The sequence below is a fragment of the Tachypleus tridentatus genome, chromosome 13, assembly GCF_004210375.1.
Source record: "Tachypleus tridentatus isolate NWPU-2018 chromosome 13, ASM421037v1, whole genome shotgun sequence".
Classification (NCBI taxonomy): Eukaryota; Metazoa; Arthropoda; class Merostomata; order Xiphosura; family Limulidae; genus Tachypleus; species Tachypleus tridentatus.
This window is the reverse complement of record NC_134837.1, coordinates 161,735,244-161,754,325: the sequence shown is the minus strand read 5'-3', so window position 1 is coordinate 161,754,325 and position 19,082 is coordinate 161,735,244. Positions and strand designations below refer to the sequence as shown.

Here is a 19,082-nt window from a genome sequence, read left to right as displayed (position 1 = left end):
ATTATATGTTATATATGTGTATTATTACAGAATGATTACTGTGTATATAGGCTACTACAGAATGTGTTGTGGATCACAAATTGTTTTGGAATACTTTTGGCTCACAATGGATTTACATATTACCATTGTCATTGCTTCTTGCAATCAGCTACCATAACAACAACCTTAATGAAACTTTTGCAATGACTGAAAATTAATTTTTCTAAAATGGATTGAGGCCAGTCATGAATGGTTTTCAATGGTTATCAGAATACAGTAAGTCAATAAAAGTATTTATGAATTCATGTTTATGTGCTGATGGATCTGGACCCGAGGATAACTTTCTGACAGTCTTTGTCTAAATGTAGACCTAGAGTTTAGTATGTTTGACTGTCTTACGAATGTTTTTTTTCATAAATGTCAGTGTTTTTCTTATCATTATAACTATATATGATCCGTATTATTTTGTGTTTTTTCTCTGTATATTTCAGACTGCAAGATGAAACAAGTTCATTTAAGTGGTGCACAAAAGAAAAAACTGGCAGAAAAGAACCAACAAAAGGCTTTGGATTTAGTGGCCAAGTCTAGATAGCAGACTAATTTGTTCACTGAACTTACACAACAAGATCTTCCAAATCAAAACCCATCTCTGCCATGAGAAGTCACTTGTACTGTATCTGACTCTGACATGATTAAAGTTGAACCAAGCTCCACATCTACAAGTACCACTTTGTCCACTTGAAGGTCAGAACATTATGATGACGTTGAGGTGTCACAGGCTTGCTCAACTGCAACAACTTTCACAACTGATCTTACTTTGCTTGTAAATTCTCCAGATAAATCTAGTGTTAATGTTGATGCAAGTTTCTCCACAAGACAGTTTGAAGTTGAAATAATTTCTGAAAATGAAAATTGCTGAACTATGGTAAAATGCTTCAGTCTAAAAAAAGATGAAGAAACTAAAGCAAAAGATCCAGGGTTGTGGCTCGATTTCTCTGCTGCTGATGTGGCTTATTCGATTGCTTGTGGACCCACTGACTGTTAACACCACAATGGGTCATTTGTTAAATCTTGCTGGACTTTCAATAGTAGCAAACTAATGAAATACTGTTTGCAAAAACTTTCTTTGGGGTAAAAGCCAATGGTGAGTAATACAAGAGAGAATGGTTGTTGTATTCACTGTCGACTCTTTGTCCCTAAATTTGCCTCGTGTTTTGTTGAAAGAGAAGGGTTCAGTGACTGGCGAAATACTATTGTAATTGATCATCATTAAAGAAGCACTACTCACCGAAACTCTATGTTAACATACTTAACTTACAGACAAGGTTTAGGCTTGCAACAAGAGTTGGAAAAGAAATTAAAAGAAGAGTGCGATTACTGGGAACATGTCTTGGAGCATGCAATAGTTGTTATTTGTACGTTAGCTGAACGTAGCCTGGCTTTTCACAGAACAGATGAAATTTGGTTCACTGCAGAATGGGAATTTTTAGGGCTACATTAGCTCATAAGTCAGTTTGATCCAGTTTAGCAGGGCATATTTATAAATATGGAAATTTTGGAAAAGGAAATCCTTCATACTTGTCCAAACCGCCAATGAAGAACTCATTGAACCAATGGTTCAGAAGGTCTACACATTTGTTGTTGATGAAGTAAATTCTTCTTGTTATTTTAGCTTGTCAGTTGACTCGACGCCAGATCTATCACATATAGATCAGATAAGAGTTGAACTCGATACTTAAAAAATGAGCAGCCTATTGAATGCTTTTTAACCTTTTTGGAACCAAAAAGTCAAATGACTGATGAAATGGCAAACCAGGTATTGCAGTACTTACGTGAACTTTGCAAACTTAATTTTACAAAATATAGGGGTCAGTCTTATCACAATGCTGCTAACATGTCTGGGCGTTGTAAGGATATGCAGCAAAAGATTTTAGAAGAAAATAAGTTTGCCATATATGTGCCTTGTGCAGCCCATTCATTAAATCTGGTAGACCGAAGTTCTTTCTACTGCTGTCAAGTGGCAATTAACTTTTCTCTACAATGTATTTGCTCTATACATATTTTTCAGCCTCAACCAGCCAGTGGAAAATTTTTAAAGCTTGTACAATCAGGCAGAACGTGCTTCCATATTGCTCTCATGTTACTCTCGCTTCGTTGATATTCTCGATAGCACTTCTGATGATGTAATTTTTCCAGAATTTAGTCGAAGATAGTGCAGCTTCTGTAATTGTAGTCTTTATTGCTTGAGAGAAAGTTCGCTTCAAATAATAAGCTTCAAACGTTACAATGACACCGTGATTCATTAATTGCAGTAGAGATGTTGTATTGGGTGGAAAAGATGAATTTTGACATTTCCATTAAAGTCACAAAGTCCTGTTGGATGACTTTAAAGTCCAAGTTGTTTTCTTTTGCAGTAATGTTCAACTGCAGGACAAAAATAGCTTTTTTAACCAGTCTTCAAACAAAGGTTTTGGGACCCATGCTTTTTTTATTTGATCGCCAAACAACTGGAAGAGTCTTCTTTGCACAACTGATAAGTGTTCGGGGTGTTTCCGCACGATACACAAGCACAGGTTTTAATTTAAAATCGCCAGATCCATTTCCGCAAAACAAGTGTCAAACGATCTTTTACCCCTTCTAACGTGGCCGAGTTTTTTTCATTTTCTGATAGAAAAGTTCTTGAAGGCACTTTTTTTCCCAAAATAAACCCCTTTTATCAACATTAATATTTGGTTATCTTCGTAACGAACTTTTTATTAATTTGAACTTTCGCCTGCAATACGAACATTATGAAAACCAGAGTGTTTTTTAAAACGAAAGAACCAATCACGGCTTGCCAAAAATATTTCTTTAGTTCCCCATTCACCAACGGTTTCTTTAAAGGCGGCCCGGCATGGCCAAGCGTGTTAAGGCGTGCGACTCGTAATCTGAGGGTCGCGGGTTCGCATCCCGGTCGCGCCAAACATGCTCGCCCTCCCAGCCGGGTCGTTATAATGTGACGGCCAATCCCACTATTCGTTGGTAAAAGAGTAGCCCAAGAGTTGGCGGTGGGTGGTGATGACTAGTTGTTTTCCCTCTAGTCTTACACTGATAAATTAGGGACGGCTAGCACAGATAGCCCTCGAGTAGCTTTGTGCGAAATTCCAAAACAAACCAATCTTTAAAGGCGTTTAAAAAACTCGAAGCTTTCGTTTGAATTTCCATTTGACTTAAAGGAATTCGCTTCTGATTACAATCATCTATCCATATTGATAGCAGACATTCCATATTCACCATTAGAGAGCTCCTTTCTTGACGATTGTTTTCGAGGCAAAACAGTTGGTAGCCATTCAATACTGTTTTACTGGTTCTTTTATTTAACAGTCTTACAGATGATTCATTTATTCCTTCGTCTCGTGCGAGTTAGGTTTCTTTGGCTCAGTATCATCACACATTTTTTTCTCACGCATAATAAAATGATCTCTGTAAAAGTATACACCCGTCCTTAACATGAAAAAAACTGAACTGCCGCTGACAGCAAGTGATGCTCAGATTTATACTGTGCAGTATATAATGTGCATGCGCATTGTATAGGCTTGTAGAAAGATCTAGAATAAGCGAATGACACAAATTCGTAGACATCTTTTCAGAAATATATGTATTAAAATGTCAGCCATAATAAAAAGGGCCCAAAGGCTTATTCGTATATAAATAAAGCCCCATTACAGTGAACCCCATACTGTTAAGCTTCACTGCGGACCTCCTTAATATCCAAGAACACACTTCAAAGACGAAGAGAAATACGTAACAAGATATTTATGAAACTGAAGATTTATAAAAACATAAATCTACGTTTCAAAAACCGAAGTGTCACAGTAACAAAAATTACATTTAACAAAGGATTTCATTCATGTACCATCGTGTGATTGATTTATACGTTAGTTTTGCATGCTATTCTTCTCAGTTTTCAGTTGTTTAACTGAGAAATGAACAACTTAAAAATCTAGAAGCAAATGTATCTTAACGTCAAATTAATAGATAGGTTTGTTTTTTAATCTCGCGTAAAACAAGACGAGCCGTCCCTAATTTAGCAATGTAAAACTAAAGTGAAGGCAGCTATTCATCACCACCTATCGCCAACTCTTGGGTTACTCTTTCACCAACGAATAGTGGGATTGACCGTCACATTATAACGGGGATTTGAACTCGCGACTTTCGGATTATGAATCGAGTGCCTTAACCACCTGGCCATGCTGGGCCTGAGGGGAAAGTAGCATTTGCAATTTCTATAATATTTATTATAAATCTTGCCTCCCGCTAGTACAGCGGTATGGGGTTCGATTCCCTCGGTGGGCTGAGCAGATAGCCCGATGTGGCTTTGCTATAAGAAAACACACACATAATAAATCTTAGGCTTATTTGATTCAGGGAATTATCTTTATTGCAACAGCACAACAAAACTGTGACAGTATTTTACCTGGCAACCATGAACAGCGTAATGAACATATTACTGTTTTCAGGACGGAAGATCTATTGAAATCTTGGCCTGGTATGGCCAAGTGTGATAAGGTGTTCGACTCGTAATCCGAGGGTCGCGGGTTCGAATCCCGGTCGCAATAAACATACTCGCCTCCCAGCCGTGGGGGCGTTATAATGTGATGGTCAATCGCACTATTCGTTGGTAAAAGAGTAGCCCAAGAGTTGGCGGTGGGTGGTGATGACTAGCTGCCTTCCCTCTAGTCTTACACTGCTAAATTAGGGACGACTAGCACAAATAGAGGTTTTGCGTGAACCTATTAGTGTCACGTGACCACAACGAGGTTTGTAAACATATCGCCATATTGGGTGGCAAGTATCCCGCATGACTGAACGAGTTAACAACTGCTGTATTCAGTACTATTCACATGTAAATGGCTGCTGCTGGCTTTTCATCACTTGTAGCACACCTGACAGGTGCTGATAAGGCCAGGTATGAGGAAAACGTGAAGGAACTGGGTGTAGGAGACCCGTATATGCTCCCGCCACGTGTATTTACGCCAGTAATATCCAGCCAAGACAACGTTGTTCAGAGTCAGACTGTTTCCGGAGTAGATCTGCCATATATTACATATGGTGACATTTATATATATTTGATAAACAGGACTTCCACCTATACAAATGAAAGTCTAAAAGGTTACAAAAGCCTTGATGCGTACAAGTACTTTGTGGTAGGATTTGTACAGAATGTGCAGATAACCAGGGCAACGTCGGATAAAGTCATCATTACAGCAAAAGTTTGTACATCATGTTGTATTACATACATGTATCATGTACTCTGTATGATAGATTTAACTACATTTTAGACGAAGACTAGATACTTAAGTAAAGTAGAGCCCCCCATTTTAATAAATGGTTCAATATTATTGTACTACATGTGTACTGACTGTTGTCAAAGCTCTAGCCTAGGAGCACTTCTATACATGTTTGTATAATGATATTAAGATACCTTATTGTCTAGGCTGTTTCAAAACTTAATTTTTGGTAAGGAATCAATATATAGATAATAAATAGTACAAGTAGACATAGACCGTTAAAGCTGGTCAATAGCCATGTTAGGTTTCTGTAAAAATAATTTAATATTTAGCTGTTCTGTTATTTTTTTATATTATTTTATTATTTGAGTGACACATGTATCCCAACCTGATACCCAGTTGTCTTTAAAAGCTTATATATACACAACTTAATATTTTCTTTGTTATTTTACAGGTGTGCCACTCTCAGCGGCTAAATGAACCACCACTAAAGCTATGGGTTGCTAGTTGCAGGAATGGAGAGATAATATCTTCCCACTGCACCTGCAAGGCTGGACTAGGTGAAGTCTGCTCCCACGTTGCCATTCAGATTCAAGTCTAACTAAGTCTATGAATGATATTTCCGTCTGCATACATGTCTCAGTTGTATATTGTGATGTACACAAGTCAAAATTATCACATGTAGCTTCAAGTTCATCAGCAGAATCAGTACAGCTGCTATCAGTGGCAGCAGTGCCAGCAGATTCTATGAAAGCAAGTTCAAGCAGCCCAGCAGTAGCTTCATGTCTCTTTTGTTGTTCTTTTCTCCTTTTGGTCACTTCTTTCCTGTTTTCATATTTACACAATTCAGCAGCTTTCCTTCTCTTCAGGGGAGAACGTGTAAAATGAAATATGGAAGGTACATAGTCAGGTGATAGGGATCATCACTCGTCGTCCCTGAAACAGAGTACAATAATTTTGTTAAGATATAGACCTACAAGCATGATCAGATAATATTTATATATATAACACATACACTGTACACTTTTAACTAATATATATATATATATATAACTGAATATGCTGAACATTGTTTAACAACTGAATGTACAGCGAACAAATTAATTATTTGCACACTATTTAATTTTGTGCCAGTTGTAGTTTTCTGATGAATCACTTAAATTGGTCCTTTAAGAGATATTAACATTTTGTCTTAATGTACAAATGGCTATATAACCTATTCATCATGAATAATATTGTTCCTTCAGTAAATTTACTATTCAGTAATTTAAAAGTAAAAGAAAAGTGTGCAAAAAACATTTCTTTGACTGGTGCTGCAGTGTGCTCTGCTGTACATATATCATGCGTGTAAGTTTCAATTTATTCAGCCTGGCTATAGATGAATTATAGATACCTGACACAAAATGTTTACTACAAAGTCTGGTGTGCTCTGTGGGTGTCCAGTTTTTCCTATTGACAGCTGCAATCCATCGTCTTCTTCGGTCGGGATCTATAGGAAATCTGTAGAATGACACATTTTCCGCCTGTCCACGTCGATTTGAACAGTTAAATGCACAACACGAGTGTACCATCACACACTTTTGACAATGAATCACGCTTGTGTTGGAATATAAACACGGTCAGCAGTAACTAGGTCAAGAGTGACGTCACACGCAAACCTCGATAGCCTTCGAATAGCTTTGTGCGACATTCGAAAAACAAACTATTGAAATCATATTAGTTTTGAAGAACAAAATATTTGATACAGCTAATTGTAGTCATTAATCCCTATATAACACCGTGGAATGCAGTATTTGTCACACAAGTTATATATGTGAATATTCTTTAACTGATTTTTCAATTTAAATATTGTTACAGTGTTTATACATTTATAACTACTCAATTATAATTTACATGTATCATGAGACATCTGTTAGCAGTCTTATTATGGTTGATATCATAAATACCGACTAAGACTTGTATTGTCAGAAGAAATTGCAAAGCAAAACTTCGTATACATTTTATTTGCTTTTACCTAAATTTCAAGTTGAAATCTCAGGCAAGTGTTGTTATTGTTTATTAAATCTAAATTATGCAAAACATAAACATGATTATAATTTCTCAGTTTAAGGTCTTTCACACGACAGAAAGCAATAAACTTTGCAATCATTATTGTTAGTAAAACGTTTTTCCACCGAACAATGTTACTTCAGTTCATGACGTCATTCAAACAAGAATACTTTGTGCGCATAGTAACACTGATATTTCACTTAGAAACAATACAGAAAGTGATTTACAAAGCGTACAGTGCAGAGAGAATTCAATGGCTAATTACACTCAATTATTTTATATTTTCGCTAATTTCCTGCTTGTTTCAGGTTTTAGATTCGTCTACGAAACTGAACGTGGTTCTACTCTCACATTAATTTGTTCAAACCGAGCTTATAAAAGAGCGAGAGAAGAATCAGTAATTTGGTTCTCAAATCTCAATGAACAAGTTATTAATAGTGAGAAAACGCAAATAAAATACGGTGGCAAATTAGTGCTAACCGACATCCAATTTGAAGACGCGGGAATTTACACATGCAAAAATCGTGAAGGTGATTACAAACATGATGTTAGAGGTAAATTAAAGGTTTTTTTAAAGACCGTATTTTCATTTATTAAACGACACTAATTTAACAGAAATAACACCTAAATCGAAATCGTCCATCTTGATTTTAAATTTATTTCAGCCATAACCTTTTCGTTTGATATTTCACTCACCATGTGTATTGATTAAAAATAATAATTGTCTGTATATACGTAAGATTACACTGTGTAAGAAAATTTTACCTTTTCTTGTTTCTGGGCACAAAATGTTATTTTCTAATTGCTTATGCCAAAAGTAAATGGAAAAGGCCTATTCTCTTCAAACTTTACTTTTGTGACTTGGGAGCGTGTATAACGAAAACATGATGGGAGAATATATTTGAGGGCTGATACGTGAAAGGGATTTATATTTCAGTCGCAAATCTCGAAAAGTACTTACTTCTAAATATTTGTGTATAACTTTAGTATAAATACATGTAAATCTTGATTCATACGCTGTTAGGGCTCGGCATGGCCAAGTGTGTTAAGGCGTGCGACTCGTAATCTGAGGGTGGCGGGTTCGCATCCCTGTCGCGCCAAACATGCTCACACTTTCAGCCGTGGGGGCATTATAATGTGACGGCCAATCCCACTTTTCGTTGATAAAAGAATAGCCCAAGAGTTGGCGGTGGGTGGTGATGACCAGCTGCCTTCCCTCTAGTCTTACACTGCTAAATTAGGGACGGCTAGCACAAACAGCCCTTGAGTAGCTTTGTGCGAAATTCACAAACAATCATATATTGTTTTATTCAGACATTATGTAAATTTGCCCGTTTTTACATGTGTATTGACTACAAAATTATTTATATTTCCCATGTATACGAAAGATTATGTTGACAATAGTATCACTTTTAACTTAATTATTTCACAATAAAAATTTCATGTTATGTTTTACGTTTTTGTAAACAACCAAGCCGGGTGCTCATACAAAGAAAAAAGAAAGTTAATTCTGTCATTAATTATCGTTTGCAAAGCATTTGTATTCATTGGTTAGAGCTATGGAATTCCTGATTTTTCTCTTACAGAGCTTGCTAGTTAACGAGGCTAAAAGTAAACAAGATACTCTCTGACAAATCAACCTTAGGTATTCAAAGATTTGGTTAAAAATTTGAAACTCTTACTGATACACAACACTTAAAATCAATTTAAAGTTTCTATACAGTAGTTTCAAACTGTTTATACCACTGCCGTTCGATTCTTTTTTTTTCTTTTCTTTTTTTGCGAGCTTAGCTCTGCCCCTTACTAGTACAGAGGTAAGTCTACGGATTTACAACGCTACAATAAGAGGTTCGAATCCCATCGGTGAGCTCAGATAGATAGCCTGACGTGGCTTAGCTGAAAGAAAACACACAAACATAAACAACTCAGCTCTACATTTATTTTTATATATACAAATTACATATTTTCGTTCTCACCATAAATGGATGTTTCTTTAATAGTATAAGGTTTTGATGGGGAGTGCAGAGGTTAGTGAAGCCTAATAATTTTGTTTAACGTCACATTTGCTCGCAAATATTTCTGCCTCATTTTTATCAATTTGCTCATTACCGATTTTAAGTCTGTGGTGTGCGAAAATCTCGTTTTAGGAGATTTCTTTAATGCTAGAACCCGTTAGTAGGTCTCATTTATAGCGATCAAAAATATATTTTTTTTATTCGTTGTAAAATATGTACAGGATGGGTAGAAAATGTTTAAGTTGGCGAAGCAATGATATTACACTCCCGATGATTTAATGTTTAAACTGGAATAAATGCGACTGAATAATTTCTTTGGTTAAAAGGAATTTTGATTAAAACTTCATTTGTTAAAACTGGTGTTTTCTTTTAAATTGATCCTCTTATTCTTGTGATTCAGTATTTTCAAATGACTTGCAAATACGTTGTTTTTTCACATTCTTTATGAATAGATTTAAATCCAAGTCGTATAAGTATGTGTTTAGTTTAAGTGGAGTGCAAATTTACAGAGAAATATGGAAACAAAAACTCGCAGATTAAAAACGTGTAATATAATCTATTGTACCATTTAATCATTCATTAAAAAACGTTACGATTATAGTCTTATAATCGAACTGATAAGCAACCAGTTTTGGACTGCAAACAGATAAAATTAGTTAACACTTAACTTTAAATAACTATGTTCGTGGAGTTATTGTTTTAATGAAATAGTCTTCCGATGGGACAGCGGTAAGTCAATGGATTTACAACGCTAAGATTAGGAGTTCGATTGCCCTCGGTGGACACAGTAAATAGCCCGATGTGGTTTGGCTATAAGAATAACTATGTGTGCTTGATCATTCGAAAAGCTTTTCATTCTCTACAGTTAATTAGAAAGTTAAGTTCTTGCTTTCTACTCCAAGTAAGCTATCAAATATATTGGACAAAAAGCGAAAGATTACACCACACTTACAGTTGAAGGTCCCTACATATAGTTGTCAGATTTTCATGAATTACACGTGGACTGATATTAATACAGCTACAATATACAGCTGCATTTCTTTTCAATTTGTTTAAACATTTTCAAGGTACCTCTAATTGTAGCTGTAGTAATGTCAGTCCGCGTGTAATAAATGAAAATCTGATAACTGTGTAGGGACCACAAACTGTAAGTGTGAAGTAATCTTTTTGCTTTTGTTTAATAGATTTGGTAGCTTACTCAGAGTAGAAAGCAAGAACTTAACTTTCTATTTGCGGTCACATACAGTGCTTGTATTAACTTAGCTAACTCCGATCTACTGTTTTCCACTGTAAAAGCCAACTACCGTTAATTATTCTGAATTTTGTCATTGAAAACTAACATCTCAGCTCTTGTTTTATATATTTTATTTTGTTTTTCTCTGATATGTATTGATATATTAGTGATACTTACCAATAATCTGGATACTTTTCTAATCATAGTTTTCAGTTGGTTGAGTCAAATAATTCATATTATTCGTTTGTTCACCTACAAAATAAATAATTTCTTTATGTAGTTGTCTCTGCTGATCAAACTGTTGTTACTGCACCAGATAGGAATTTTAAAATACTCAAATCTTCGTTAAGTAAACTGTGTTTTTATCAATTTCGTTCATAAACGACACGTTATCTTGTATATCATTTAATTGTAATGAAAATTGAACTGTCTTATCTTCCAATGATAGTTTTTAACAACCTTCGTGTAATTTCCCATTAATACTATCTGCATTACTCTTAGTATTTTCAGAATATTTTGTAAATTATAAAATATTGTAAATTAAAAGTATCATCTTCAAACTATAATACATCGAACAAGATTTATTAAGTTTTATTAATACAGATATCAAAGTGTGTTTTATATTGGTTTAATGTGTGTTTGCTCTTGTATTACAAGGAATTATTTGGTTTATTGTCTGGTGAAGTTGGATTCTCTGTTTAGTATTTAAATGTTACCTGAAGAACATTTATTTGAGTTGCAGTGTTAAATTTAAAAACGTGACATTCTATTTTTTTTGTGTTACATGAATGTTGTCTTGAGTTTCGGGCTTGTTTCTCTGACGTAAAATACGTGGAAGTTGCCATAAAGTATTTTATAAATGACATTAGTATTGTATTTGCTTTATTTTTCACAAGAATTTAAGTATTTTGTTTATTGCATTTGGGGTTATTGACTGGGTGAGTATCGTGCTGTTGACTGAGGTTTCTCTATATCACCGTATCTCAAATTTCCTTCCTGATCGCTTTATAACCTAAAACGTCGAATTATATATGAGTTCTGTGATAAAAAGTTTTAAATTACCCATTGTAGAATGTCTGCAAAATTTATTAGCTTCAAGTGGGTTCCTCAGAAATATAAATGCATGAAATAGATTATGACAACAATGTTAAAACTACTCACAATGAATTATTACATTAGAGATAACATGAAATCAGTTTTTCTTACTTTTCATGAGAGGAAGTGTCGATGTTGAAGTGTGGTATGAATAAGTATTGGTAAACATATCGACATATAATTACTATAAATGTTATCATCAATACTACACATTCTAAAGATAAACCTCACGACCCTTTGTTCGTACATATACTGTTCCATCTAATCAGGACTCCAGTAATGGGTGACATTGCCCAACCCAAGGTGCAGATGTTGATATTGACAGCTATAATATACTCTTGGAAGATGCATCACATTCCATTAGTTGATGCTGAAGATGCCCTGAAATAACTTTTCAGGGCAGTGATGAAGACGAACTCGTAATATTATCGGTACTCCTGTAATAAACATACAGTATTAGTCAGAGGCTGTCACTGATGTTCATAGCAATAATACTTTATAGGGATTAGTAAGCCATACCAAAACAGTTTAGAATATGCAACCTGGCATATAATGTGACTTAATCTGATATAAAGTTACGGCAAAACAGAATTTATCAGAACAACTTCATGACATAGCTTAACATTTCGTAAATGGTGTAATGTAACCGAAAATTGGTAGCTTTTGGGAAAGGTATGTAACAGACCTTTCCAATGTAAATTTTTATATGCCCAAATCATGAAAATATATTCAAATGAGAATTTAAAATATTGGAAACAAAGATATTTATTGTACTTAAGAGCATCGAAAAATAATTTTGGTTTGCCAGAACAATTCGGAAAAGACCTGCAACAAGTCGTACGAACACAAATGTCAGAGATAAAAACCGCTGAAGTGTCCCAGGCGACGGTACGTAAAAAAATGTCCCAGTTTTCTAACCGCTGAGTAATTAGATAGATATGCACACACAGATGTACCAGTCACGTGACTGATGTAGTAATTATAGATTTCTATGTGATCAGAGACTAGATGGATTATGGAAAACCTGTAGAGAGAAGTAATGAGGCTCCAAAGTTATTTTGATATAATGAACTCAACTTATGAATGTTGAATCAAAATCTTATGAACTGTAAAGATACAAACCATATCTACGAAGTTTTTTAAGAACGTATTTTGAATAAACAATACTTTAAATTTACAGTGAAAGGTGTTATATCGCAATATTATTTATCTTGATAAATCCACAAAATATTAAGTATTTGCTTTTATTTTAACTTCATATGAAAAATTTTCCCGGAATGCATATCACGCATTTTCTGCATTACACGGATATTATTTGATATTTTGTTGTTTGCAAGACACAATCATATACTGATACATTTTACCAACGTGATATTCCCAAAAGAACCTGTATTTTCATACCTGATATTAACATAAACAGTGACAACGGTTTCACGTTTAACTGTGACAAATAAGAATTTTGCAAGGGAAACACCAACGGAAATCTAATGTATCAATAAAAAAAAGATCGTGTGTAATTTCATAAATTTCCAAGTTTGTGTGATTGGTTTCATAAGTGAACTCCATCAGGAAGTACATAAAGAAACAAAAGTCTACTGTTAAGAAACTGTTTTGAAGCACGACACGTTTTATTTTTCTCACGAAAAGTAACATTTATGTTGTTATTTTACAGAGCGAGTTATAATTAATATTATAACTAGTGCGTCGTGCTCATTGTGAGAAACCTTAAAATTCCAACGGTGACACAAAAGGTGCTTACAAAAATATTAACTCTCTGTTGTTTTCCCCAGTGTATGTTCCAGCCGAGAATCTCAACTGTACTCGAGGATACCAAAGAGATGTTTACAGGTGTTGTAAGTATATATGATACTCAATTACTTTAACCTGTTCACATTAAACACAAATAGATGAAAGACTTTTAAAAATATGGAATTTTGGTTAAACAAATACGTTTTTTGATACTAAAGACGTTGTTAGAACGATAAAAATTAACACTGGGTAAATAAATGTTTAACTATGTACTTTTAACGGTTTCAGATCCATGTCCTCCTGGTCACTATGACAATGGATTCCAAACTCACTGCCTGCCGTGTCCAGGAGGGACTTACATGACATCATTTGCTGCTGACGCCTGTATACCTTGCCCTGGAGATAAAATTACTGATGAAGAAGGAGCTGATAATAAAGATCTTTGTAGAAGTAATGAAACAAAAGGGTTTTAAAGTTTTCTTTTATTGTTTCCTTAACATTTTAAAGATGTTTATTTTTGTTCAGGCAGATTGTTATAATACGATACTTCTTCATAACTTTCATGGTTTTTAATGCATTAAAAAGATTTGGTTTTACTGAGAAATCATACTACTCTTTTTAAAGATGAGCTCAAACATTTACGACAAATAGTATTGAATAGCTGTCTTACCTCCAGTATATCATTTCAAAATTAGGAACGGCTAGCGCTGAAAGCCCTCGTTCAGCTATCCGCGAAATTGAAAAACAAACAAATATAACGGTGTCTCAATAGCACATCTGTGTGTGTCACATTATTACTAAAAAGACGTAAAGATATTTAACTAAAACAGTGTATGTCCCAAAACATAATTTATATCTATGTTTAATATGTTTATTTTGTGTACATGATGTCGTTTTTGTGATAAAAGAAAGTAAGTTGTCCAAATACAAAACAAATGTCTTAATATAAGATTATAATAACATTGGATTATCAAAACGTTAGCACCGTCTCGTAAGTTCTGAACAAAACTATTAGAAAGAATTGTTACAAAGTAAGCGAAAAAACTTCATGAGCATTGACGTACGACGTTCAGTGTTTGTGGTCAAAATGGTATCGTTCTTTATCTGGGAAATTTAGAGTAAAGAGAAATTTGTAAAATTACTGTTTTAATAGTGTTATAAAAACGCAGAAACTACCATTCAGTAGATACGATTCGATAGCAAAATATAATTGTGTACCATAATAAGTGAAGAAGCTAATTATAAAACTTAATTCAGTAAATGAATAGCGATTAAACAAACTGGCTTTATTAACTAGTCAATGGAAAGACGGTTTGTTTAATTTGTGTTATATATTCTTACAAGTTAAGTAAATCGAAGTTGATTTTACTCACTGTGTTATACTGAGTTGAATAATATGTACATTATCGTAAAGAAAATGTCGAGATTTTTCTTATATCGTCTGATCACGTGTGTTTGGAATGGAAAGTCAGAAGGTTTCGTGATATATCGTCTCACAAAGTAAATATGTTGGAAAACCTGACTGATTTCCCGTTATATAACTATATAGTTGTTGTTATTACATAACTGTACTATTTGTCTACTAGTAAGGAGCTCAAATAATATAACAGGCGTCATTTTTCTTTGCTAATTATCGTTTAAAGTGTAAAGAAAAATCTATTTTACAGTTGTCAACTTGTAAAGGTTGTTATCAATGTTTAATATGAAAATATATAAGAAATATCATATTTATTTAATTGTAATTTTAATATGTTAAATCAAGTTTATTTTAGTTTAAAGAATTATACACTTTGTTATTAAGTTACATTTGAAGTTTTCTTTCTGTTTTATGTAATCGATACAATGTGTAAAACAACTCTCTCTTAAGATCCAACTGAAGTGGTTCTCAAGCTTACTTTCCCCTGGGCCTCCAAACCAACAGTTGTAAGATATCCTTGGTGGATGGAAGAGCTGACACTAATTTCGATTTGTCTTATTGCTCTGTGGTAAGTTACAAGTTATCTTCCAGTTCTTGCTAATTAAAGTATGTGGAACAGGGGTGAGAGAGCATCTGACCTCAATACCCAATTATCTTTTAATTGAATAGTAGGGTTGGATATTTGAAAATGTCAAGTGTGTTCAGTGCCCCTTTGGTAGTTAATTTGTGAAAACACAAATGTGAACCTTGTAAAGCTGAATATGTTTAATTAACCTTACAAATGAGGTCAAAATAACTTTTCAATTGTAGTTAACATTTCTACATGGTGGTTTATCAAGTGTTTTTGTAGATCTGTTTGCTAACGATAAAACCAACAAAAAAGACAACTATTTAGAGTTAATCTTTAATAGTATTGTTTATATAGAAAACTGAAAGAAAAAAAATCGCGTTTTTATTTCTCATTTATTTTTTATTTAGTGTTCTTTGTTGCTTCTGCAATGTGAATGAAAAAGCCCGGGGCAAATGGAAAGCTCTAAAAAACCGCATCCTCGGGTCTTGTGGTGTTTTTGCCTACACGAAGCTAGAAGACCAGGAGCTTGTAACTAAAAAGATCACCCCCAGTGAATTAGACATTTTGGAAGCTGTTTCAATGATCCCTGAGTGTGAGAAGGTCCCAACAAATAAGTTCAATAAAAGAGAAACTAATGTGGTATTAAAGGAAAATCAAACAGAACCAACCATATTGCAGACAATAAATGAAAATCACTCAGTAGAAAAGAAACCAGAAAGAGCAGAAAACGTGAGCAAGCCTGCTTCAAGTCCTGATAAAACTGAATTAAAGATACGCGTTGAGACAATCGTGAATGATGAGAAACCTGAAGGGACATTAAAATCTGATTCACTGACAACGGTTCGTATACGTTTAAAATTCTTTTACTTTATAGTACTCAGTATTATACAGCACAAGTATATAACCATTAATAAATAGGATGCGCTCTTAATATTAAACTTTCACTTCGTACAAGTTAATTTATACCTACACACATATATATATTGCAAGAAGCAACTGAAATATAATGGAATTAATAGCACATTATTAATGTTAATGCAAAATTACTGTTATAAAATAATTACAACCATTCTGATACTTAATTTATGTGAATATCTGTATCTGGTTCAAAATTGAATTAATTTCTCATTCATATTACGTTTATGATTTATATTTGGTAGAGTTAAAACATTTCACTTTAATGTAATGTATACTGTGTCAAACTGTGTGATCAATATGATATGCTTGCTTACAATGAGTGTTGTTAAGACATCCACAACTACAGAAAAACATGCGTTCAGAGTCATTTGAATACATGTAATTCTTCTTCCAAAAGAGACCTATACATGTTCGATACTATTGAGGTTTGATAAGTCTGTACCCTAGTTAAACTGGTCAATTACCTCTTCTTCAATATTATTACATGTGGCAAGACAATTATCATCCATTTAGCTAAAGCCAGAACCAAACATTACAATATATGATAATGTAAGAGGTACTTCCATTGCTATTATGACATCTGGAAAACATAAAGGTCTGATTGTCGGTTCATGATTTTTCATTACCACACATACTTCCACTACTGATATTAAAGTGAGTTATTTTGTGTCTTACTATAACTAAAATTTACCTTTCGTTGTTAATATTACCAAACTTTATGAGTTTTAACCGTACATACACAGAAATGACGTTCTGTTGAAGCTGCGAACATCTGATTCTGTTTTTAACAGTTATCACATAATTGCTGCGAATCGTTAGATCACGGTAACTTACTTAAAATGTGGATTTTATCATTCTTAGTTTAGTACCAGTGTATTTGTACCATTTTGTAACAAGTGATTCCACCATATCTTGTTAATAACACCTTGATACATTTTACAACAGTTTGTTTTTTATCGTCAGCCAAATTTCACTGGTCTGACAGACATTTAGTGAAATATCCAATTGTCTTCTTTTGGACTAAGATTATTGAATATTTTAAAGTACTATAAACTGCGTGATTTACTTCAGTGTTACAACTATGATAAGACAGTTTGAAAACTCTTTCTCTTAATAGTCATTAGTAGTTCAGATTACATAACTTTTCATGTTTAATTTATATAACAATGAAATGAGGAGAACAACAAACATTTATTTATAACAGTAGTTTTATCTTGTTTTAACAAGTTAGTATTTGTGAACTTACAAAACATAAATGTTAAACATTATTTAAAGCTCTTGTTTGCTCTATATTACCTTCCTCACTATTTGGGACAATGCTTGAGATATATTTCGAGTTTCGAGAAAACGTTTATCAGATATCTTGATCCAATTTCATAACATACAATTTTCATATAAACACTTATTTGGTTTTATTCATATTATAGTAAAATGATTGTTACATAAAGAATAAATTATATATTTTTAAAATGTTTATTACCTGATTATTGTTATTAAAAGTTTTTTTTTTTCCGATTGATGAGTGTTCCCTCACTAATTATGATTTACATCTTCAGGCAGAAACACCAGCTTCAAAAGAAATAAGAGACGTTGATTGGATCCAGAGGGAGGTGTCAAGCAACATCAGGCCTCCCTCAACTAGACTTTTCCATAATGTTGATGAAATTATTACTGTAAGACTTGGCAGTAAGCCAGAACATCATCAGAGAAACGTTTTTATTGTTATTGGAAATAGTGAAAACCGAAACAAATTTGTTATTGGTAGAACTCCAAAATCAACACCTACGTGTCAATTGAAACGTTGCAAAAGCGAACATAAACTTATTGTACAGAAACCTAAAAAGAATAATCAAATTAAACACGTTGACAGCCCTCACAAGATTGTTTTCACAAGAGATCCGAAACTGGAACCAAAATCCAAAAATTAAATAACCCATGAGTTGCATACAAGCATACCATATTAAAAAGAATTACTTTACCTTATCTCATAAGTTACTATTTTGTATATTTTACTCACTGATATAAATAATAAATAAAACACACTCATGAAAAACAAAGAATATGATATTCGCCTGGGTATTCTCTTTTTTGCTGTCAACTGTCATGAAACTTAAGCTCACTTTTTAATGTACTAAAGGTATTGATACAATCAATAATGCTTTGATGTAATTAAATGATACATCTGGGAACGGAGAATAATAATACACAGAAAACACTGTCCTATAAATGTGATAATTTTCTGGCTTTTTAACTATGTGATAATTTCCTTAAAGAAATTAAGCTAAGCTTTCCAATGTAATTAGTAATTTCCATCAGAAAAAAATTTGAAACCAAATGATAAAATAGACAAAGCTGCATAAGGAAAACAACAAACCAGATCGCTTGATACTTTAGTTTTCTATTGGGTATAAATAATATAGTGTAAAACACTAAAGATAACTATTAGCATTTGTGAAAGATGGAATTGCAGGACGTTGGTCTGATTACCTAGTTAATGGTTTGCAGACGAATAACAAATAGAGCTATATCACAGTGTTAAATTTTGTGTTAATTGAACAAGAAACGTGGAGACGTATAAGAAACAGACACATTCAGACATTTATTTATATAGATTCAATGACGGTGAACATTTTAAAAATTCAACTAAAGCCCAGTAAAGTATGGCTGAAAACTCAATTGTCGAAAACAATAGGTCGTAATGAAACTCCTTTACAAATATTAGGTAAAATTCAAATTGTGCTTATAATTAAGAATGTCATCTTTATTAATTTCAATGAATATATTG

General features: G+C 33.5%; 2 protein-coding genes across 2 annotated transcripts; both read left to right on the top strand.

Annotated features, from left to right (window-relative positions):
* Positions 1–4,354: 4,354 nt before the first annotated feature.
* LOC143238575 (uncharacterized) lies at positions 4,355–6,162 on the top strand. Its single transcript, XM_076478930.1, has 2 exons — positions 4,355–5,231; positions 5,704–6,162. Exons 1-2 carry the CDS (start codon positions 4,869–4,871, stop codon positions 5,848–5,850), a joined length of 510 nt encoding a protein of 169 aa, XP_076335045.1. The 5' UTR covers positions 4,355–4,868; the 3' UTR covers positions 5,851–6,162.
* A 6,304-nt stretch (positions 6,163–12,466) lies between these two features.
* On the top strand, positions 12,467–18,635 carry LOC143239372 (uncharacterized). The gene is made up of 5 exons (XM_076480373.1): positions 12,467–13,495; positions 13,680–13,841; positions 15,259–15,376; positions 15,787–16,219; positions 17,854–18,635. Exons 2-5 carry the CDS (start codon positions 13,751–13,753, stop codon positions 18,223–18,225), a joined length of 1,014 nt encoding a protein of 337 aa, XP_076336488.1. The 5' UTR covers positions 12,467–13,495; positions 13,680–13,750; the 3' UTR covers positions 18,226–18,635.
* The last annotated feature ends 447 nt before the right edge of the window (positions 18,636–19,082 follow it).